Source organism: Falco peregrinus, chromosome 5 (assembly GCF_023634155.1).
Source record: "Falco peregrinus isolate bFalPer1 chromosome 5, bFalPer1.pri, whole genome shotgun sequence".
In the NCBI taxonomy this organism is placed as follows: domain Eukaryota; kingdom Metazoa; phylum Chordata; class Aves; order Falconiformes; family Falconidae; genus Falco; species Falco peregrinus.
Window position 1 is genome coordinate 101,644,430 of NC_073725.1, and position 17,187 is coordinate 101,661,616.

The following is a 17,187-nucleotide window of genomic DNA, read 5'->3' on the forward strand; positions in this document are numbered from 1 at the left end:
GAGATGGGTAAATGCCAGCATTTACTAGCCATGTACGATCTCTGGAGGAATGAAGTCCTCAGCTGGGCTCAGTTCAGGCTTCCTGCATGGCCACAAGTATCTATGTGGATAGACAAGTCTATGATCCCAAACCAGACAAAGAGCTGTGGGCTTGCTCTTGTGAACAGGCAAACTCAAAGCTTTGCTAAACAAAGGCTTTCCAAAGACAATGGATCTTGACTTGAGGTCTTTTGCAACACTGTCCTATCCCCACAATGCTAATACGTCCTCTGTGAAAGTAGTAACATAAAACATTCTAAGAGCAACAATTAAAACTCCTTGAATTGTATTTGCTGGACAATAAACAGCCACTGCAGACTTGGAAGCACATGTTTCTAAGAGGAGAGTCACAGAACAGTAATTCGACCATGGGAAAAGGCAAGGATGAAGACTGAACCCCAATAGCAGAGGGTCAGCAGTCATTGTCTGCAAACTGCATGGACACACCAGGTAAGGCCAGCTCAGCAGGAATACATGCAAATAGGCTCAAAAACAACACAGCAACTTTACAAGGGTGCCAGTAAAAGCTTGATGACTGTATAGTTCCTGAAGGTTTAGACTGGATGTTAGGAAAAGCTCCTCCACTGAAAGGTGGTCAAGCACTGGAAGAGGCTGCCCAGGGAGGTGGTGGAATCACCATCCCTGGAGGCGTTTAAAAAATGCATAGATGCAGTGCTTAGCATCATGGTTGAGTGACGGTTTGGCAGTCCTGGGTTAACAGTTGGACCTGATGATCTCAAAGGTCTTTTCCAACCTAAATCATTCTACACTTCTAAGGTAAGACATGAGCAAAAATACCTTTTTACAGGAGCTGTAAATTCCATCCAACAGAAAGGGCCTTCGACGTCTCTCAGGGTTGAAAGGTGAACCAAAACGGATGTAGTGTTTAGGTGTGGTACAAATTAGTGGGGAGTGGATGAGACCTGGCAACATATTTAGAGTAGTTGCCAAAACTGTTGGGTCTGTAGTAATGCGCAGAGGGCATTCAATAGGGCACTCCTGCTTTTCTGCCTTGTCGTTCAGCCATTCGGTAACAAGATACTGAAGGAGAAAACACACATGTCAACGCAACTAGCATAGGTGAAGAAAGGTAACATGGCACAAAGGCGTATGGGGAAGCAATGCTCAGGTCAGCCCACACGCTAAAATCTCCTTCCTCCTCAACGGGAAGGTAAACAGCCAGGACTTCCTGCATCAAACCCAACTCTCATCTGTTGCAGGCAGAACGACAGGCAATCCAGTTTTACAAAAATAGCTTGATTTTACGCTCCGTTAATCTCATTAGAACGTTCTTCCAAAACTTGATCACCGTGTTCAAAACTAGTTTCTAGCTGCAAGCCTAAATGTATTAATTTATGCCCAAAAAGGTACTGCCATTGATTCCCACATCAAACATGTTTTTACCATCCTAAATTTGTTTTTAAATTCCAACTAATCTTTACTACATAATGGCTCCACTTTTTTCTCTTCATTCTCTTGCTGGTATACAGAAGAGAACTTTTGGTTTAATATCCTTCACAAGATGCAACACCCTGCTTATTTCAAGGTGGTTTTGTTGTTTATTCAAAGAAGTCTCACTATACCTTTCTGCTGCTTGATTTAGGGTAACTTTCTTGGTTAACAGGCTTTTTCTCCTTGCTCCTAAGTCATTGGCAATACACAGAAAACTTCTTGAGATCATATGCATCCAACCTTTTCTAATTAATGTCCTTTCTTTTGGGCCCAAAAGCTAATACTCTTTTTCCAAACTATAAGCATCTAGTTTTTAAATGCCAGCTATCCCATCAGAGTTGTACCAACTACTTTTGCAGGCTGCTGCCAGAATCTTTTTCTAGCTTACTGCGTATCAATCCAAACACATCAGCTCTCCCCATCCTTCTATTAGTACCTTGTTCCCCTGCAGGAACACAGCTTGTTGTCCTCAGGGCCTTTGTGCCAGCCACCTCCCAAGCCTCTCATTGCCCTCCACGGCAGTACTGAAACACCTGCTTTTTGATTCCTTCACCCAGGGCTCAGCCTCCGTTACCCAATTCCTTATGTCGCCAAGCCCCTCTAACCCTTCTCTCCCAGAGCCCCTCAAGCTGGAAGCAGTTTTCTCCCTGCACACACAGAGCTGTTTAACTTGACTCTTTTTAGACTCTCTGCCGTACTCAAACGCGAGACCCTTCCCACTGTACCTGTACCACTCTGTCAGCATCTAAGGTCTATGTAGACTTGCTGAAGAGATCACCCAATTTCTTTTTCTGATCTTTTTGTGTACAGGGCTGAGCAGCCAGACTCTGAACCATGATGAGGGCTCTTAGCCACTATAGAACAAATAACACAGTCAATATAAAGTCACGTAATTCCAACTATTTTGAAGAACTGTTTCCCCTGAGCCAAGTTTTCCCCAAAGGACACACAAACCCTTTTTTTCCCCTCTCCAGTTTGAACGCTCAATCAAGTATACCTTTTTAGTTTTGGGGTATTTTATTGCAGCTCGATTAGACTGAGATCCCGCAGCCAGGACAGCAGTTGGGTCAGATCCCGTCAACTGTCTGCCTTCTCCTGGACCTTCTACACTGCTGACATCCGTTGTGGTTACCAAGCTGGCAGTGCTTCCTTCCTCTGGGACAGCCTGTGCGAGTTCAGCCTGCTGGGAACTAGCTTGTTTCTGTCTTCTCAGTCTTTGTGCTGAACTGGTCCGGTATCGAGAGAAGCGACTTTTTGGTCGGGGCCTGGAGGGTTTTGCTGGAGCTGGCTTAGTAACTGTTTTTTCGGGGACAGCATCCTACAACACAAACTGTCATTAGTCCAAGCACCTTTAAACAGCATTCCTTTCCTCTGCATACAGCATCAAGGATTGAGATTTATTTAATGACACTACTTGACTCATAAAATCTGGTTGAACTGTTTGTATTGGCTCATAAAATGGCTTTGGGGACCCTTCTACTGGCACATTATCATTTTGTCTGCGATATTCTTAAAGGGGTCAACCAGAACAATGGTCTTAAGGAAGAAAGCGGAAGCATGAAACTTGTCACTTGTCTCAAGGTAATTGCTCTTACTCCTGATCTGAGCTGACATGTATCATTCCAGGCAAGTATCTGGGCCCTGCCATGTAATAGGAACACATGCATCCATAGCAGACCTGGTCAAAAATCCAAAGAAAAAAGCAAAAGAATTCCTCAGTCACTGCAGTTATGAATCCAACTTAAGCTCACACCACTACAGAAGGGGCCCACTCAGTGAAGGAGCTGGGCTTGTTCAGCCCAGAAAACAGAAGACTTGGAGAGACCCAATAGCAGTCTTCCCACACCCAGACTGAAACCTCCATCTGAGCTTGGTATAAGCTATTAAAAAGTCCTATCTTCGTCTTACCACTACTTGTGAAGACCGTCGTGTGTTCACCCCAGTACTGCTGTTACTGTTAGAAACATTTGAAACAGCAGCACTCAGTGCTGAACTTCCATCTTCAGTTTCAGGAGTCTCTGTTTTTATTTCGTCCAGCTCAGGAGCTTCAGAATTGATGTTGATTTCAGCATCAGTGCTGTTACGATCTGATGGTTGCTCTCGTCTCCTCTTTCTCTTTTCCAGGTTTTCAAACATGTGCATGATGGCTTCTACCTTCCTGTCTTCCCGGGACTAGAACACAACAGTAAACTTAAGTCAGCACTGCAAATTATGCACATAAAGAGGAGGAGGCAAGAACAGATATGGGATGCAGCACAGGAAGGAGAACAACTGCCAGAAAGGGGACAGAGAGAAGCAGTTCTTCTCAGATATTTGCATTTTTCAGCATGGCACATTTCCCAGAATAACAACATAATCATGTGTTCATAGAGTAACCAGAAGAACTAGACTTTGTTCTTAAATAGGACCACTTAGATACTACTGAGTTATATTTATAAAGTAGCCACAAGGAAATGCATAATTTTGAAGAACTAAAAACAATAAGAAAGAATAAATAGAGTGAAGAGACGACTTGGAAACAAACAGAGCTTCTCGCTAATGACCAAACATTAGAAGCAAATAGAACCCAGAGGCAACAGAAGTGAATCAGTAATTTGCAGCAAGTGTAACACCACACAAACTGACTAAAATGATCCAGATTCATTCCTTCCCTGATGTCAGGAGATCACCCAGCTCAAAAATAAAAGCTCCTGTCTAAGCAGCTTACATCGTGGATAAGAAAAACAGAATGTGAGAGAACAGAGAAGCAAAACAAAGGTATTTATTAGGTAAACAGATAGGACAAGAAATCTTATCACCTAGCTGGGTCAAGAAATAACTGGTAATTACGCATGTAAAAGGGCCACTACAATAATGTTGCAGTGACTGGCAAAAACCAAGCTGAATCAAATGAATTTTAAGAAGTAGGGTCAAGTGCCTTCTGAGACTTGTCAGGGAGGAGAAAGTACCTTAAAGCACACAGCAGTACGCAATCACAGCAGCCTTGCCTTTACAGTTTTCCATTCAAAAATATTCAGTGCACACCAAAGAAATCAGAGACTGGGACAACTACAGATACAGGTATTTACCTGGTGCCAAGTATAGAAAACTGAATCTCATTAAAGGAGATTAACTGGTACAACCTACAGGAACAAGGCTTACAGGCTCATGGGAAACTAACACTTCAGTTAGTCATCTTGAACTATACTGTCCCAGGCAGAGATCAGCTTCCCTGCATTAAAACAGGATCTTCCCTCCAAGCTTAAGGCCAGCGTGAGGGATGACTACTCTTCTTCAAATTTCAATAGAAACTGACTGCTTTATCTTGCCTGTTCTAAAAAATCCATGGGATAATCCAATGATCTCTTCACTGGATGGCCCTTGGCACTGCGACTTGCTGCACTATTTTAATATTTAAAGCATTCTCAGGAAATTTACACATGGAAGTGTATTAGAGGAAGACAGGTGATTACAGTATTTAGTGAAAAAATGAAAAAGAGGGAACTCCTAGCTCCAATACATTTGTTGGTAAAAGGATGGGAGCGCTTTTTCTTTTTTAATTCCTTAGGTTTTGTTTGTTTGGGTGTGTGTGGTGTGTTAGCTGTTTTCGGTTTTTTTTTTTAATTTTTTTGAGTTGTTTTTTTTTTTAATTAATGAATTAAGTAAAGCCAGAACAGCTCCATTCACATGCATAAAACATTCCGATCCAGGGAGCAATCTCAGGTGCCATAAGAAGCACAAGAAAAAAAAACCCCACAAACCAGCTCTCCTCAGTACAGAAGGAGGCTGAGAAGCAACTGTGTTATCAAAGGTCCAAGAGCACTAAGAAATAATTCAATCATGAAGACTGATTAAGACAACAACAATTTGGGAGCACTAAGGAATTTCGTAACAAATAACAAAGCAATTTTTGTTGACTTGTGGCAACAGTGCTGCTGGTGGTCTACCCCTCATTAACATTTGCCAATTGATCCTATCTTTTTCTGACACGGCAACATGTTTATGAGGCCATACAGGGAACAGATACATGTTAACAAACCTAACCCGCAAAACCTGTCAAGTTTTAACAAAAATCAGTTTCTGGTTCATCATATGATCTAGTTGAAGATAATCCCTGCTCACTGCAAGGGGGGTTGGACTAGATGACCTTTAAAGGTCCCTTCCAACCCAAACTGTTCTGTTTCTATATGGCTCCATAAATTCTTGTACCGGCAATAAGGAAGGGCAGCAGGAACATTAAGGGGGCACAATTACCTTTTTTGAATCTGGTGCCATCTCGTTAATGGTATGTTTTAGACTATAGAATAGCTCTGAAAATAACAGTTAAACCTTTCAAACAGGAAATAAATCTGTCATATACCTTCTAATCTGCAGCACCCTAACATAAATCCTGTGATGTGGAGTCAGCCTGGGTGCTTTCTGGGTTATGTGTTGGTTTGGCTTGTTTTTTTAAAAAATCAAAGTATTGAAGACCACTGACAGTTGGAATTAGCATTGGAAGAAGTGAGATAACCAACTCGTTGGTTATTTTGGACCTGTTGGTCACCGCATGAAGCAAGTCCTAAGGGAGATAATAGCCAGACTGAGAAAAGTACTTGCCCGTCGGCTGTGGACCAAGACTCCCTGCTCATCTACAGGTTCTTCTTTCTCCCCTCGTGTCTCCTCCTTCTCTGCCACCTGAAAGAGAAGCCCAGACTTAGCATGTCAACAAAATCTGGTACTGTTTTAAAGTTATCAAGATTCCTATAGTAATCTAAGGTGGTACAGGTTTAAAAAAGGCCTCCTGCAGTTTCTGTTCTGAAGATCCCAGTGCTGCACTGGATCAGATTGCACACCACTGAATGATAAAAATATACATAAAAGTGTCGAGGGTTTTACCTCATTGTCACTGACTGCTGCAGGTACCTCAGGAACTTCCTCCGTTTGTTGACTGCTGTTCTCATCTGATGCAATGCCCTGCTGTTCCATTTCTAATTCCTTTCGACGAGCTTTTCGCCGGCGTGTTTCTGCCCCAATCAGTGTGCCTAAAACAGGTGGAGGTAGGTGTTCTGCAGCATTTGGGCTACGTTTCTGCACAGGGCAATTCCGGTTCCCCTTGTGACACGCACAGTCCACTTTATAGTTGCTGCTCCAAAACACAAACATAATTTGTGTCACTCTTCATTTCTCAAACCTTGTACAGAGACATTCAATGCATCTCCTACTAAACATCTCACCACGTGCCAAAGCAAGGACAGCAGGCTACCTTATGGCCTCTATTGTAGAATATGCCAGCAGAACTGGACAGAATAGCCGGAAAATGCAATTCAGTAGAAAACGGAGCAAAATGTAGAATGCGAGGAAAGGGCTGGAGGAAGATGTCCAGTCCAGGAGGGCAGTGGAGAGCTCCTGGGCGAGGTGAAGGACTCACCAGATGTTGTACTCATAGTCAAAGGCGATGGTAACCTCTGTGTCCTTGGCAATGGTGGCAACAGCATAGATGCACAGGTGGATCATCCCATCAGCAATCACATGACGAACCTTGTTAAACAAAGTAGAAAGAAACTAACATCTCCACAAGTTGCTCTTCTTACTTCCAAGAGGGAAGCCTCCTTCTGCAAAGCAGCTCTTATCTATTCCATGAATAATTATCCCTAATTGTCCATAGGGAAAAGCCTGCTTCACTGCTCTTGTCTCATCCCATGCTTTTCCTCTTACTTACACTATCACCTGCTTATCCCATCATTCTGCAGCCAAAGGAAAGCCATGAAAGAAACCTTTTCCTTCCAAAGAAAAAGCCTCCTGTTCCCAAACTTTCTCATCTTCCAAGTATAAAGCATCAAGCAAGGAAGAGATGCAGAGAATTTACCCCATTTACTGCATTTTAAGTTTGAATATTCATAAAAAGAGAATGCACTGAGCTTGCGTACAACATGTATTTGCAATTACAGTGATGGTGAAGAGAGAATTTACCTCTGCATTTGGAGTGCAGGAACGCCTGATGAACCTGGCATCATTACCAAAGGTGCGGGCATCAACACACATTTCAACGCCATTGAACTTGGAGTAGAACAGCACAAAGGGATATGGCCTGGAGAAGTAACAGAACGTCTCAATCCTAAAGTACCCAGTTCCCATGGCACTTATAACAGGTAACCCTCACTTCATTGGAAGTGGCACTTCCATCAGCCCTATTGCTCTGGATGCTTATGCACTTCCATCATCACATTTTAACAGATCTACTTCAGAGGGGTTTGGTCCATAAGCAGAGCATCAAGCTGAGGTTGTATATTTGATTTTACATTTCTATGGATGGCACAGCTGACAAAGACCCTGTTAAGTATGCATTATCCCATAGAGACACTAGCCTCTCTGTGCCATGATGCTCTCATACTAATCACTTCATAGTACTCTTACTTTTTGAAGAAATGCCCATTGACCTCGAATTGCTGTCGTAACATAACCTTCCCTCGATACTCAATTATAAGGGTATCTAGTGCCAAGTCTCTTGCTGCCCTCAGGATCTTCCGGTGCTTCTGAACCCGAGTCACCCTTCCCAGCTGCAGCTGTAACAAAAACCAGAGCAAAATATGAGAATTTAAACTAAAAGCCTCAAACTCATAAAGAATATTTTATCTACCTGATGAGAAAAATTAACCTAGTAGCAACACGCAGAAACTCTGCCAGGTGAATATATTGCTTATTCTGAAATAGTTTAGTAATGACCAATGACGTTGATAACATTAATCACAAGCAAAGAGTATTTATTCCCTTCTTTCAACAGGAAGTCTCTCAAATCTATCAGACCAAGTATTTCAGTCCTGCAGCTAGGAGGCATAACCAGACCTGTCAGTTGCTGCTAACAGGGAACTGCTCTGCAATTGTGGCCACTTTCACAGCCAGAATAACTCAAATCTTCCCTAAATTGTGGGTTGTCACACATTCAGAGGAAAAAACTCAAGCTTTTCCTTCTGCAGAGGGTGGTAAACTCTAGTTAACAGGCCAAAGACTTAAGCTGGCAGTTTCTATCTCTATCCAGAAGCTTCTCTTCATCTACCTGCTCAATTACTGCTGTGGATAATTTTTTTTTAACATGAACAAATACACTTAACTAAGTAGTGACAGATTGCTTAATCTTCTTCACGTTAAAAGTCTACAGTTCTATTACAATGGATTTTCACAACAATGTGTCTTTACAGCATGAAAACACAACATTCTTTAAGCACAGACATCCAAATACAATACATTTTATGGAATAATGGAAGGGATATTATGAGCACTAGGGCATAGGAAAGACTTCTATAAAAACAAAGCACTTTTCCTGCTTAACAGAGTGAACCTCTCTGCAAGTAAAAAATTATATAAAGATGGCTGGCTGCCTCACCACAAGAGCTGTAACTGCTCTTTCCTAAGGATGCTATTCATTGCTCATAAGGACCCAGTTTTGATACTCTTCCAGAGTGAATTGAGACATAAGTGTTCTTACTTCAGTAATAATGACAGTCATCTATCTAAATCAGAAGTAAACCACAAGATTATTAAAAGCAAGCTCCCAACTTTTCCTGATAAAATTCTATTGTTAGAAACAGCTACTGAGCAGTCTGCTCAAATGGATAAAAAACACATTAGCTTGAGAAGGCGCTCAGTCTGGACAATGACATTCTAACCTTGTGAAAATAAAGTTATTGCCTTAAACTCAGTGCCATGAACCAAATGAAACCCTTCGTACTGACCATATGGAAGTACTGAACCACAGATATATATTTTTTTTGTGGCAATCCCCTATGTGCTCTGAATAAAATCTCTTTGGGAAGAAGACTTCTATTGTTTTAATATGACATTATACTGCAGATCTTGGATCACCCAGTAAAGTAAGATCTGACTTCTTGACCTCACTCACTCTGGTCCAGGGTAAAAGACAGCTTTATAGAAATACTAATTTGAAACCTAGGCAGATGGGAATAATGGTCTTGCTATTCCAGATCTCCTCTTTCATGATATATCCAGTGCTACATTTATCATGTCTACAGGGTGTATCTCTTTTTCATACCACTGTATCTGCCAGCAATTGGAAAAACCTGTATGTATTGGAGGCTCTGAAAAGCCTTGCAGGGTGTTGTTCATCTCTTCGTATCCCAGGTCCTGACAGGAGCTCACAAAGGATTCCCCAAGTCCACTGAACTGACATAAAAGAAATATTATTTCCAAACTAAAAAGCCACACTGCTGGCCCCAATTTCTGATCAACAAACCCAAGACACGAGTGAACTATGTGATAAGACTGTCTACATTGCTGAGAGCAGCGGTCAAATTATTTTAAAAACATTTGATATACTTTGTACTATCCAACAGTGGTAACAGAGAATGAGTAGATGGGACTAGATTTGTTACTGTGTGACAGGAGATAAGGAGATAAGTATCTGAAGTTAGATAAATTAGGACTAAGACACAAGTGTGTCTCCAGTTGAATAGTTTTGTTTCTATACTACCACTTTTTTCCTGTTATCATCAGTTTCTCATCTAAGCTGGCCCTATGCAGGAGTTGGACCAGATGACCTTCAGTGGTTCTTCCCAACCTAAATTATTCTACTCTATCAAATTCTCTCTCTTTCACAGATGCAAATTTACGTCTGGTAGCCTTCACTCTCACATTTGGCCCACGATGACTTGTATTATTGTTCACCTGATGGTGGAAAACAGCTTGGGGAGCACACAAGAATAAGGTGGGGTGGTGGGAGGAGAAGAGAGCCCATGAAGGAAAGAGAAGCCCCGCATCTGTAAAACTTAACAATTATCTGAGTTTGGTAAAACAGGAATGATCTTATAGCTTTTCTGGTAAGACCCTAGCTCAGCTTGTTTTCGTTCTCTGAATTTAGAAATATGAAGAGGATTAGCTGCCATGCTTTCATGTGTGAAAAGAACAAATGATTTTGCTCATGTCATAGGCTAGGGATTGCCGACTGCTAATCAGACAAAACTGTTCTGATATATTTGCAGAGCAACATCTGCATAATACTCAGTGGCTTTATTTTATAAAGGCCTTTTTTGCTCTTCACTTCAGAATGTGAAATCAATCAGGGGTTTGAGCTCAAGTCAGCAATTATCAGAGGCAACAAAGGGCAAATACTGACCCTGGATTTGGTTGTCAACAGCAGGCAGAAAAGTGATTTACAGCGTTCAGTTTGTCAAGCATCTGGTGGTAGCCAGCACTAAGATGATTCAATTAATGACATTTAACAGCTTTGTATTTTCACAAGTTTCCCTTTGCATTATTAGGATGGTTGAGAATTGGTTTATCCAAAACATTCCAATGATCCTGCATGTCCAACTCTTAACCCATCTTTCCCTACTCTTCCCAGCCTGGGGAAGCTTTTAGGTCACACTTTCTTCTCTCTCTCTCCCTCCCTCTCTTCTTCTTTTGTAAAGTATACACTTGCATCATTGTTTACTGAAGCCAAACAACTCTCTCAACTGTGAGAGAATGCAGGGCATACAAAACATTTTATTTCTATGCCTTTCTCCTCCCTCCAGAGTCTTCATGGCCAAATAGAGCAGTTACAATACCCATCTTCTACACACAGCTGCTACCTGCGTATTGACCTTCTTAATGTTTTTTTTTCTAGCTCAAGGTACCTATTTCCTTATCTCCCAGAAAAGCTATTTTTATGTCCAGTAATGACATCTAGTTAAAAGACACCTGAAGCAAACCAAGAAGCCTTCTCGGTTTGACTAACAAAGATGAGACAAATGAGGGAACAAAAATATAAAGCACAGGATGAGAGACCATGCACTCCACACCTGTGCAGGCTATCATCCTTGCAACACTCCACAGCCATCTGCTGAGCAGAGAAAACATGGACATAAGAGCTGACAAGCAGCAGACTGGGACAGCCACCTGGTCTGTCCCCAGTATCCAGGAGGAACTACACAGCCACTAGACCCTTTATACTTTCCCAGCATGTGCAATGATAGGTACCTACCTACAGCTTGTTTAGAGTAACTGCAGCTCACTATGAAGTTTTGCAACTTTCTATCTTTCTGTTTCTTTGGGGTATATTGCATTTGGAGTCTTCTGATTAGGGATGCTGGCCACTTCTCCCTGTGGGAAAACCTATGTCTGTACAGGGAAGGCAGAGGGCAAGAGAGCATGACAAGAACAAGCACATTTAGGTATGATATCTTTTATAATCATTTGTCCTGCTGTAATTTATGAAGGTGATAAAAAGAAACAGCATATATTTTATTACTTATTTCAGGACTTTTCTTTAAAACTCATGTGAAGGAGATATATGAGTTTACATTTAGCCTCAGAAAATAGTAAGATTTCTAGAGAAGCAGAACTTTTTCTTTCCTGTACTTCCTCAGTTGCTCTCTTTGGGAAGGCTACTCACATAGCCAAGTAGAAGCGTTTCTCCCTAACCTTATTATTAATAAATCTTATTAGTACTGAACTAGAGGCAAGAGTGGAAGGAAGTTGCGTTCAAAGTCCTCTTTCTGCACTCTCCCTTACTGACAATATCTGTGCTCTGCCTGATGTCCTTCACCTACATGAAAGCAGGGGCTAAGGTGGGAGGAAGCATGTGGACTTCAGAGAGCAGTGAGTCAGCTGATATAAACAAGAATGATTCAAGCACAAACATATACCTGATAGTCAGGTTTCTGACTCTGCTCCCCCTCTACAGAAGAGATGCCCCACATATGTTTTGGAGCCCATCCTTTTCAGTTGCACCTATCTCCATTCTCCTGGACAAGGAAGATGTCCTTGTCTGACCAAACTGAGTGGGAATGCTGCTCTCTGTTCAATAAAGCATGGACTAGATGAAATATCAGCTGAGAACAGTATTGGGGAGGACATAAACCACACAAACACATCCTCTTCCTGTTTCTCCTTGTCTACACGCATTCCATAAAGCTGGTAAAGCACTAATCATTGCACATCTTGGAACAGAAAATTTAGGGAGAGACAGCTGCCTAAAATCAATTGCAGTTGTGCAGTATTTGAAAGTCACCAGAGTCCAAATAGTCATCCAAAATATTGAAATAATTTTGAAAGTTTCTTTAAAATAGCTTTCCACACAACATGAGCTGGGGAAAAAAAAAAGAAAGAAAAAATACCCCATAGGACAGGAAAACTCAGCTGGAAAGCAGGAAATCTCCTAATCTCTAGCAAGTGACAGATCTGGTTCTGCCTCAAGCCATTCAGCGATTAAAAGTACTTACAGTAAAATACCTTGGAAGTATACCACAGAACTGTACAAAATAACCCCAGCTTAGCAACATCTATTTGGTTGAATGCAAGTGTTTCTGAATCTATCTTGGCACTGGCATCTCTTCTGTTCCCTTTTATATCAAATCTATACCTATTGGTCCGAAATTCTATGACCAGCTACGCTATTGCTCACCCATGCCTATGTTTAGAAAACAGAGGACCTGACCTACCCTACTTCTGTCACAATGGTTCTTACCTGCATCTGGGACCCAATAACAGTATTATTGCAGGCCAACTCTGTTTTGTTGATTGTGTCTAGCATAGCAGTTTTGCCCACATATTCTTTGTTAGAATTTAGATGACGCTCCAACAAGTTCTGTACATCAGCGCTGTACTGGTTAGTAAAGGCTTCTTCGTACTGATCTGTCCAGAGTCGTATTCGATTCTCCCACCCTTCAGCTGTGTTTTCATCCAAGGCATGCGCTTCAGAAGGGGAATTCTGCAAACAACAAAGTGAATGGCTAGCACACAATGGGGAAAAACCTATCCACAGTGCTCTGAGTATACGAATATGCTACAAAAAAGGGCAAATCTATTCCAAGCAAAGAAAATGTCCTCATAACGAGGACACCTTTCTCTGAACCTTCATTCTCCAGAACACTGTACAACAGTGCCACTTTGGAGTCTACAGACAACTCTGTGCAGGACTAAGATGTCTTGAGAGTACTTGGCACTACATGGCCAGAAAAGGTTTTTTAAAGTCATTTATGAAAAATAATTATGTACATAGAAAAAACAAAGGAATAGAACAAACAAAGGCAAATAAATCTCATGTAGGCTTGTCCTACAGTCAGCCCACTCATGTCCAACATAATGCTATATGACGCTGACTGAATCCCAATCTTTGCAGTGACTGATCCAAAAATAGTTCTGAACCTTCTAGCTAAATGGTCATCAGGGTTTCAAGAAACTGAATGTAGAGCATAAGCTAATACCTGGACATTTAAAACTGCAAGTCCTAAGCAGTGTAAAGAAGAGAGGGCAAAATCAGGTAATCAGATTATACCATCTTGTAAGAGAGGGGAAAAAAGAAGCAGGTACTTGACAATAGTTTAAGTAATTCAATAAATAATATTCCAGGTTAGTAGCTTAACTGGCCTCATAAGGGACTGAGACATATGTGACAATGAGGTATTAGTGACAAGGACCACTAAAGAACAATCATTATTTCCATCATACATATTAAAAGCATTAAGTTTTCATGTATTTTTACCCTCTCAAGGCACTTGCATCCTATGGAGATAGGTGCATACAGACACACTACAGGATTGTCCTGTTTCCTCCGAGCCACCTCCTAGAAGGCACTGTCAGCTACAGTGTCTCTAGGATCACGTTTAGCTCAAAGTGCAAGTCCACGTTTTTTGCCAAACAAACTGTCTATCAGGTAGCCACACCTACCAGTATTGCAGAAAGTCAGAGATAAATATATCAATCCATCCATCCATAGTAAGAGGATGTGCAGAGAAATAATGCAACGCTGCTAAGGACTCCCAACATTAAACTTGTGTACTACTTTGATGCCCAAGCTTAAAACAGCTTTGATGCAATCAAATGATAACTAACAGCCCAGAAGAGTGGCCACAACCAGTCCTACATCCCTTACATCAAACACCCCACTCCCAAGTGTCATGAATCAGTCATACCTCTTGGAACTGGATGACAGTACTTTACAGAAAGCTATCTGAAGCAAAAGAAAGGTTCAAAGGGCAACTCTTGTGATACCCTTTTGAATAGGCCTGCTTGTGGTGCGTGATAAGGCTTAAGACTATTTTGAGGCTGGTCCCACAATCAGAAATCTCTCAGGCACACCAAGAGAGGCACAAAATACAGGGCAAAACCCCCACCACTACCACAGAGCGTTCTTAGTTCTACTCACCTTCATCCTCAGAGACTTTCGTGATCCCTCTCGAAAGGCCTGTCCCCCGAACAAGGAGAGATAGAGAGGAAAAAAAAACAACACTGAAGTATTACATATTTCCTCAGAATTATCATCCCAAAACCACACTAGATCTTGCTCCAACAGACCAACTCTTAACAAAAGGTGGCAAGAATTACAGGAAGACCCACACAAGAAACAACGGACTTGAAGAAAAAGACTCTGCAATGCAAATCCAGTGGAAACTACCAAAAAGCTTGACAGCCAGGACTTCTGAACTAAAAAGGCCTGCCTCATACTTAGTAAAAATCTCAAGATCAAAACCAAAACCGTCCCGACTAACCCCACTTGCTTTGACAGAAGAAAGGGCCAGCAACAAAATCAAACTGGTTCACAACAAAAAAACTGAAGTCCTCACATGGCTCCTGCTCCCATTTATTTAATCAGTGCCTACCAGAAGAACTTCAAGGGAAACCTAACCTGGGGAAAATCACGGTAAAGCTGGCAGATAATGGGAAAGAACCAGCTGCTCCCACACTTGCACTCTAATATATGCAATCCAAATTATTTCAGTCTCCAAACCCTCACAAACAAGACAGTGAAGTCAGCCCTCAACAAATGTTCATCACTACCTACATAGTTTTCCACACAGTCACTATCTCTGTCCCTGAAGAACAGCGCCAAGAAGCTCTGCAGCCCAGATTCCTTAATATAGCTTACTAAGAAATGCCACGCTCCCTTCATTTTTCATTCCATTCACAGACTGCCCCTTTCGACTCCAAGTGCTACTTCCCCAAATCCTAGTAGAGCAGAAGGGAAAATACGTAATTGAGTCCAAGCTCTGAGCATGAATGGACAGCACTGGACAACAATTTTTAAACCAACAGCTTGTACTCTACCGGGTCACAAATACAAGGCATCACATTATTACACCAGAAAAGAGCAATTCCTGAAAGGACAAAAGTTTCTTGTCTACTGCCAGCTTGTCAATCTGCTCTCAACAATACTCCACACAACATTTGGTAGGGACTGCAGCAACCTTGTCTCAACTCCACACACCTTGATCTTTTTGGCTTTTGGAGCAGTGCGAGCTTTTTCTGTACTTCTCTTCCTCTTCTTAGGTTTGCTTCTACGGACACGGTTGACAGTCAGCGTGATGCTTGTAGGGGTGTGCTGCGTAGCTGTGTACAGCACCGTAGAGGGAGAAAGTTCTTCATCCCAGCTCTCAGTTGCACTGCTGTCCCCACCTACAGAGAACAGTGCTTCGTTAGCAACGTTTTTATTCATCCCAGAGAGCAGCTTACTCTTATGTCCATTTTCATCAGACAACTTGATGATCCTGCATAGCTCTTCCCTGAGAAAACTACACCACCTCAGTTTTCCCACCCAAACTGGGAACAGGTCTCCCAAACTTCTGGTATCTCACAGAATGGCACTGCTGAACATTTCCCTTTTCACAAGATAATCTGATTTTCCCCAAGAGCTAACTGAGGTGAGGCAGAAGGAAAGGAGAAAAATCTCGCTGGCTGGGAGACAAAGAACGTTAGTGGGCACTGATCACAGTTAGACAACTACAGCAGCCAAAAGACAAAGATCTTGCAGAAAGAAAGCAAAAGTCACTGTTGTCAGAATTACAACCTCAAGCTCACCTGACACGTTGTCCTGCTTCCGGCGGCGGAGTCTGATCACCTTCCCCCTGCTCATTCCTCTGCCAAAGGAGAATGCACAATTGAAGCTGGTTTGTAGGAGTAAAGTCACTTGAAATTCAACAGGATGTCACAAGATGCGTGCCCTCAGTGGGGCCCAGGATGATAAGAACATCGATTTAACATCCTCATCTCCACTCCTGGTGCCACCAACACTTGTCAGGCTGACAACGCAAAGGAGGAGGGTCAATACTGGGTAAAGCACTGGAAAGAACGCTCCAGTTAGCAAAAGGAAGTCTGTCCCACAGCCCAAATGTGACACGGTTCGGTATGAGAAATCAACACAAGGAGCAGTCCAGATCTGCACTGCACCAAAGCTTACCTGCACTTTTCACACTTGAGGAGGAAACCATCTTGGGAGACACTGCAGTGGCACCAAGTGGGAATTGATTCTCCTTCTGAGGAGCTCTCGCTGTCCCCGGAGTTCTCATCAGGTGAGTGCAGGCCATTCAGTTCTGCACGAGGTATAATGGTCTGGACAGGAGGAGAGGCTGGCGGCGTTGGAGGAGGAGGGGCTCCATAATTATGATCCTGAAAATGAGTATTTGCAGTACTACTTTTAACATGAAGATATGATGCCTAGAAAATGAAGTTTCAAATTCACAGTTCCCAGGTTATTATTTAACAACCAGTGTAAAAAGTAGTCTGAATTCCTCAATCTACCAAGAAAGTAAAGCAGTAAACTCTGAAAGATGTGAATGGTTTTCTTATGCACCAATGAATTAAATTAAAAACCTATGAAAACAGCTAGGCTACTTTGACATAAACAGTTGCACTGCTAATAATCTGAGATGACATCAGTGGCCAGACATTGGACCCAGTTGCCCAGAGACATTGTGGAGTCTCCATCTGCTGAGATTTTCAAAACCCAACTGGACATGGTCCTGG

General features: G+C 42.1%; 1 protein-coding gene across 2 annotated transcripts in view; it reads right to left on the reverse strand.

The window, feature by feature from the left end:
* Nucleotides 1-17,187, reverse strand: part of SETD5 (SET domain containing 5) — a 66,137-nt gene that overhangs the window by 17,925 nt on the left and 31,025 nt on the right. For both annotated transcript variants that reach the window (XR_008747228.1, XM_055804154.1), the window contains exons 4-16: nt 16,622-16,830; nt 16,243-16,301; nt 15,653-15,840; nt 14,594-14,632; nt 12,914-13,156; nt 7,867-8,015; nt 7,423-7,540; nt 6,881-6,990; nt 6,349-6,595; nt 6,070-6,147; nt 3,400-3,663; nt 2,489-2,809; nt 838-1,080 (exon numbers count right to left, since the gene is read on the reverse strand). Coding sequence is in view for 1 of the 2 variants with exons in the window: in XM_055804154.1 (XP_055660129.1) it covers nt 838-1,080; nt 2,489-2,809; nt 3,400-3,663; nt 6,070-6,147; nt 6,349-6,595; nt 6,881-6,990; nt 7,423-7,540; nt 7,867-8,015; nt 12,914-13,156; nt 14,594-14,632; nt 15,653-15,840; nt 16,243-16,301; nt 16,622-16,830 (2,268 nt within the window). In the remaining variant the exon portion in view is untranslated. The remainder of the gene's footprint in view (nt 1-837; nt 1,081-2,488; nt 2,810-3,399; nt 3,664-6,069; nt 6,148-6,348; nt 6,596-6,880; nt 6,991-7,422; nt 7,541-7,866; nt 8,016-12,913; nt 13,157-14,593; nt 14,633-15,652; nt 15,841-16,242; nt 16,302-16,621; nt 16,831-17,187) is intronic.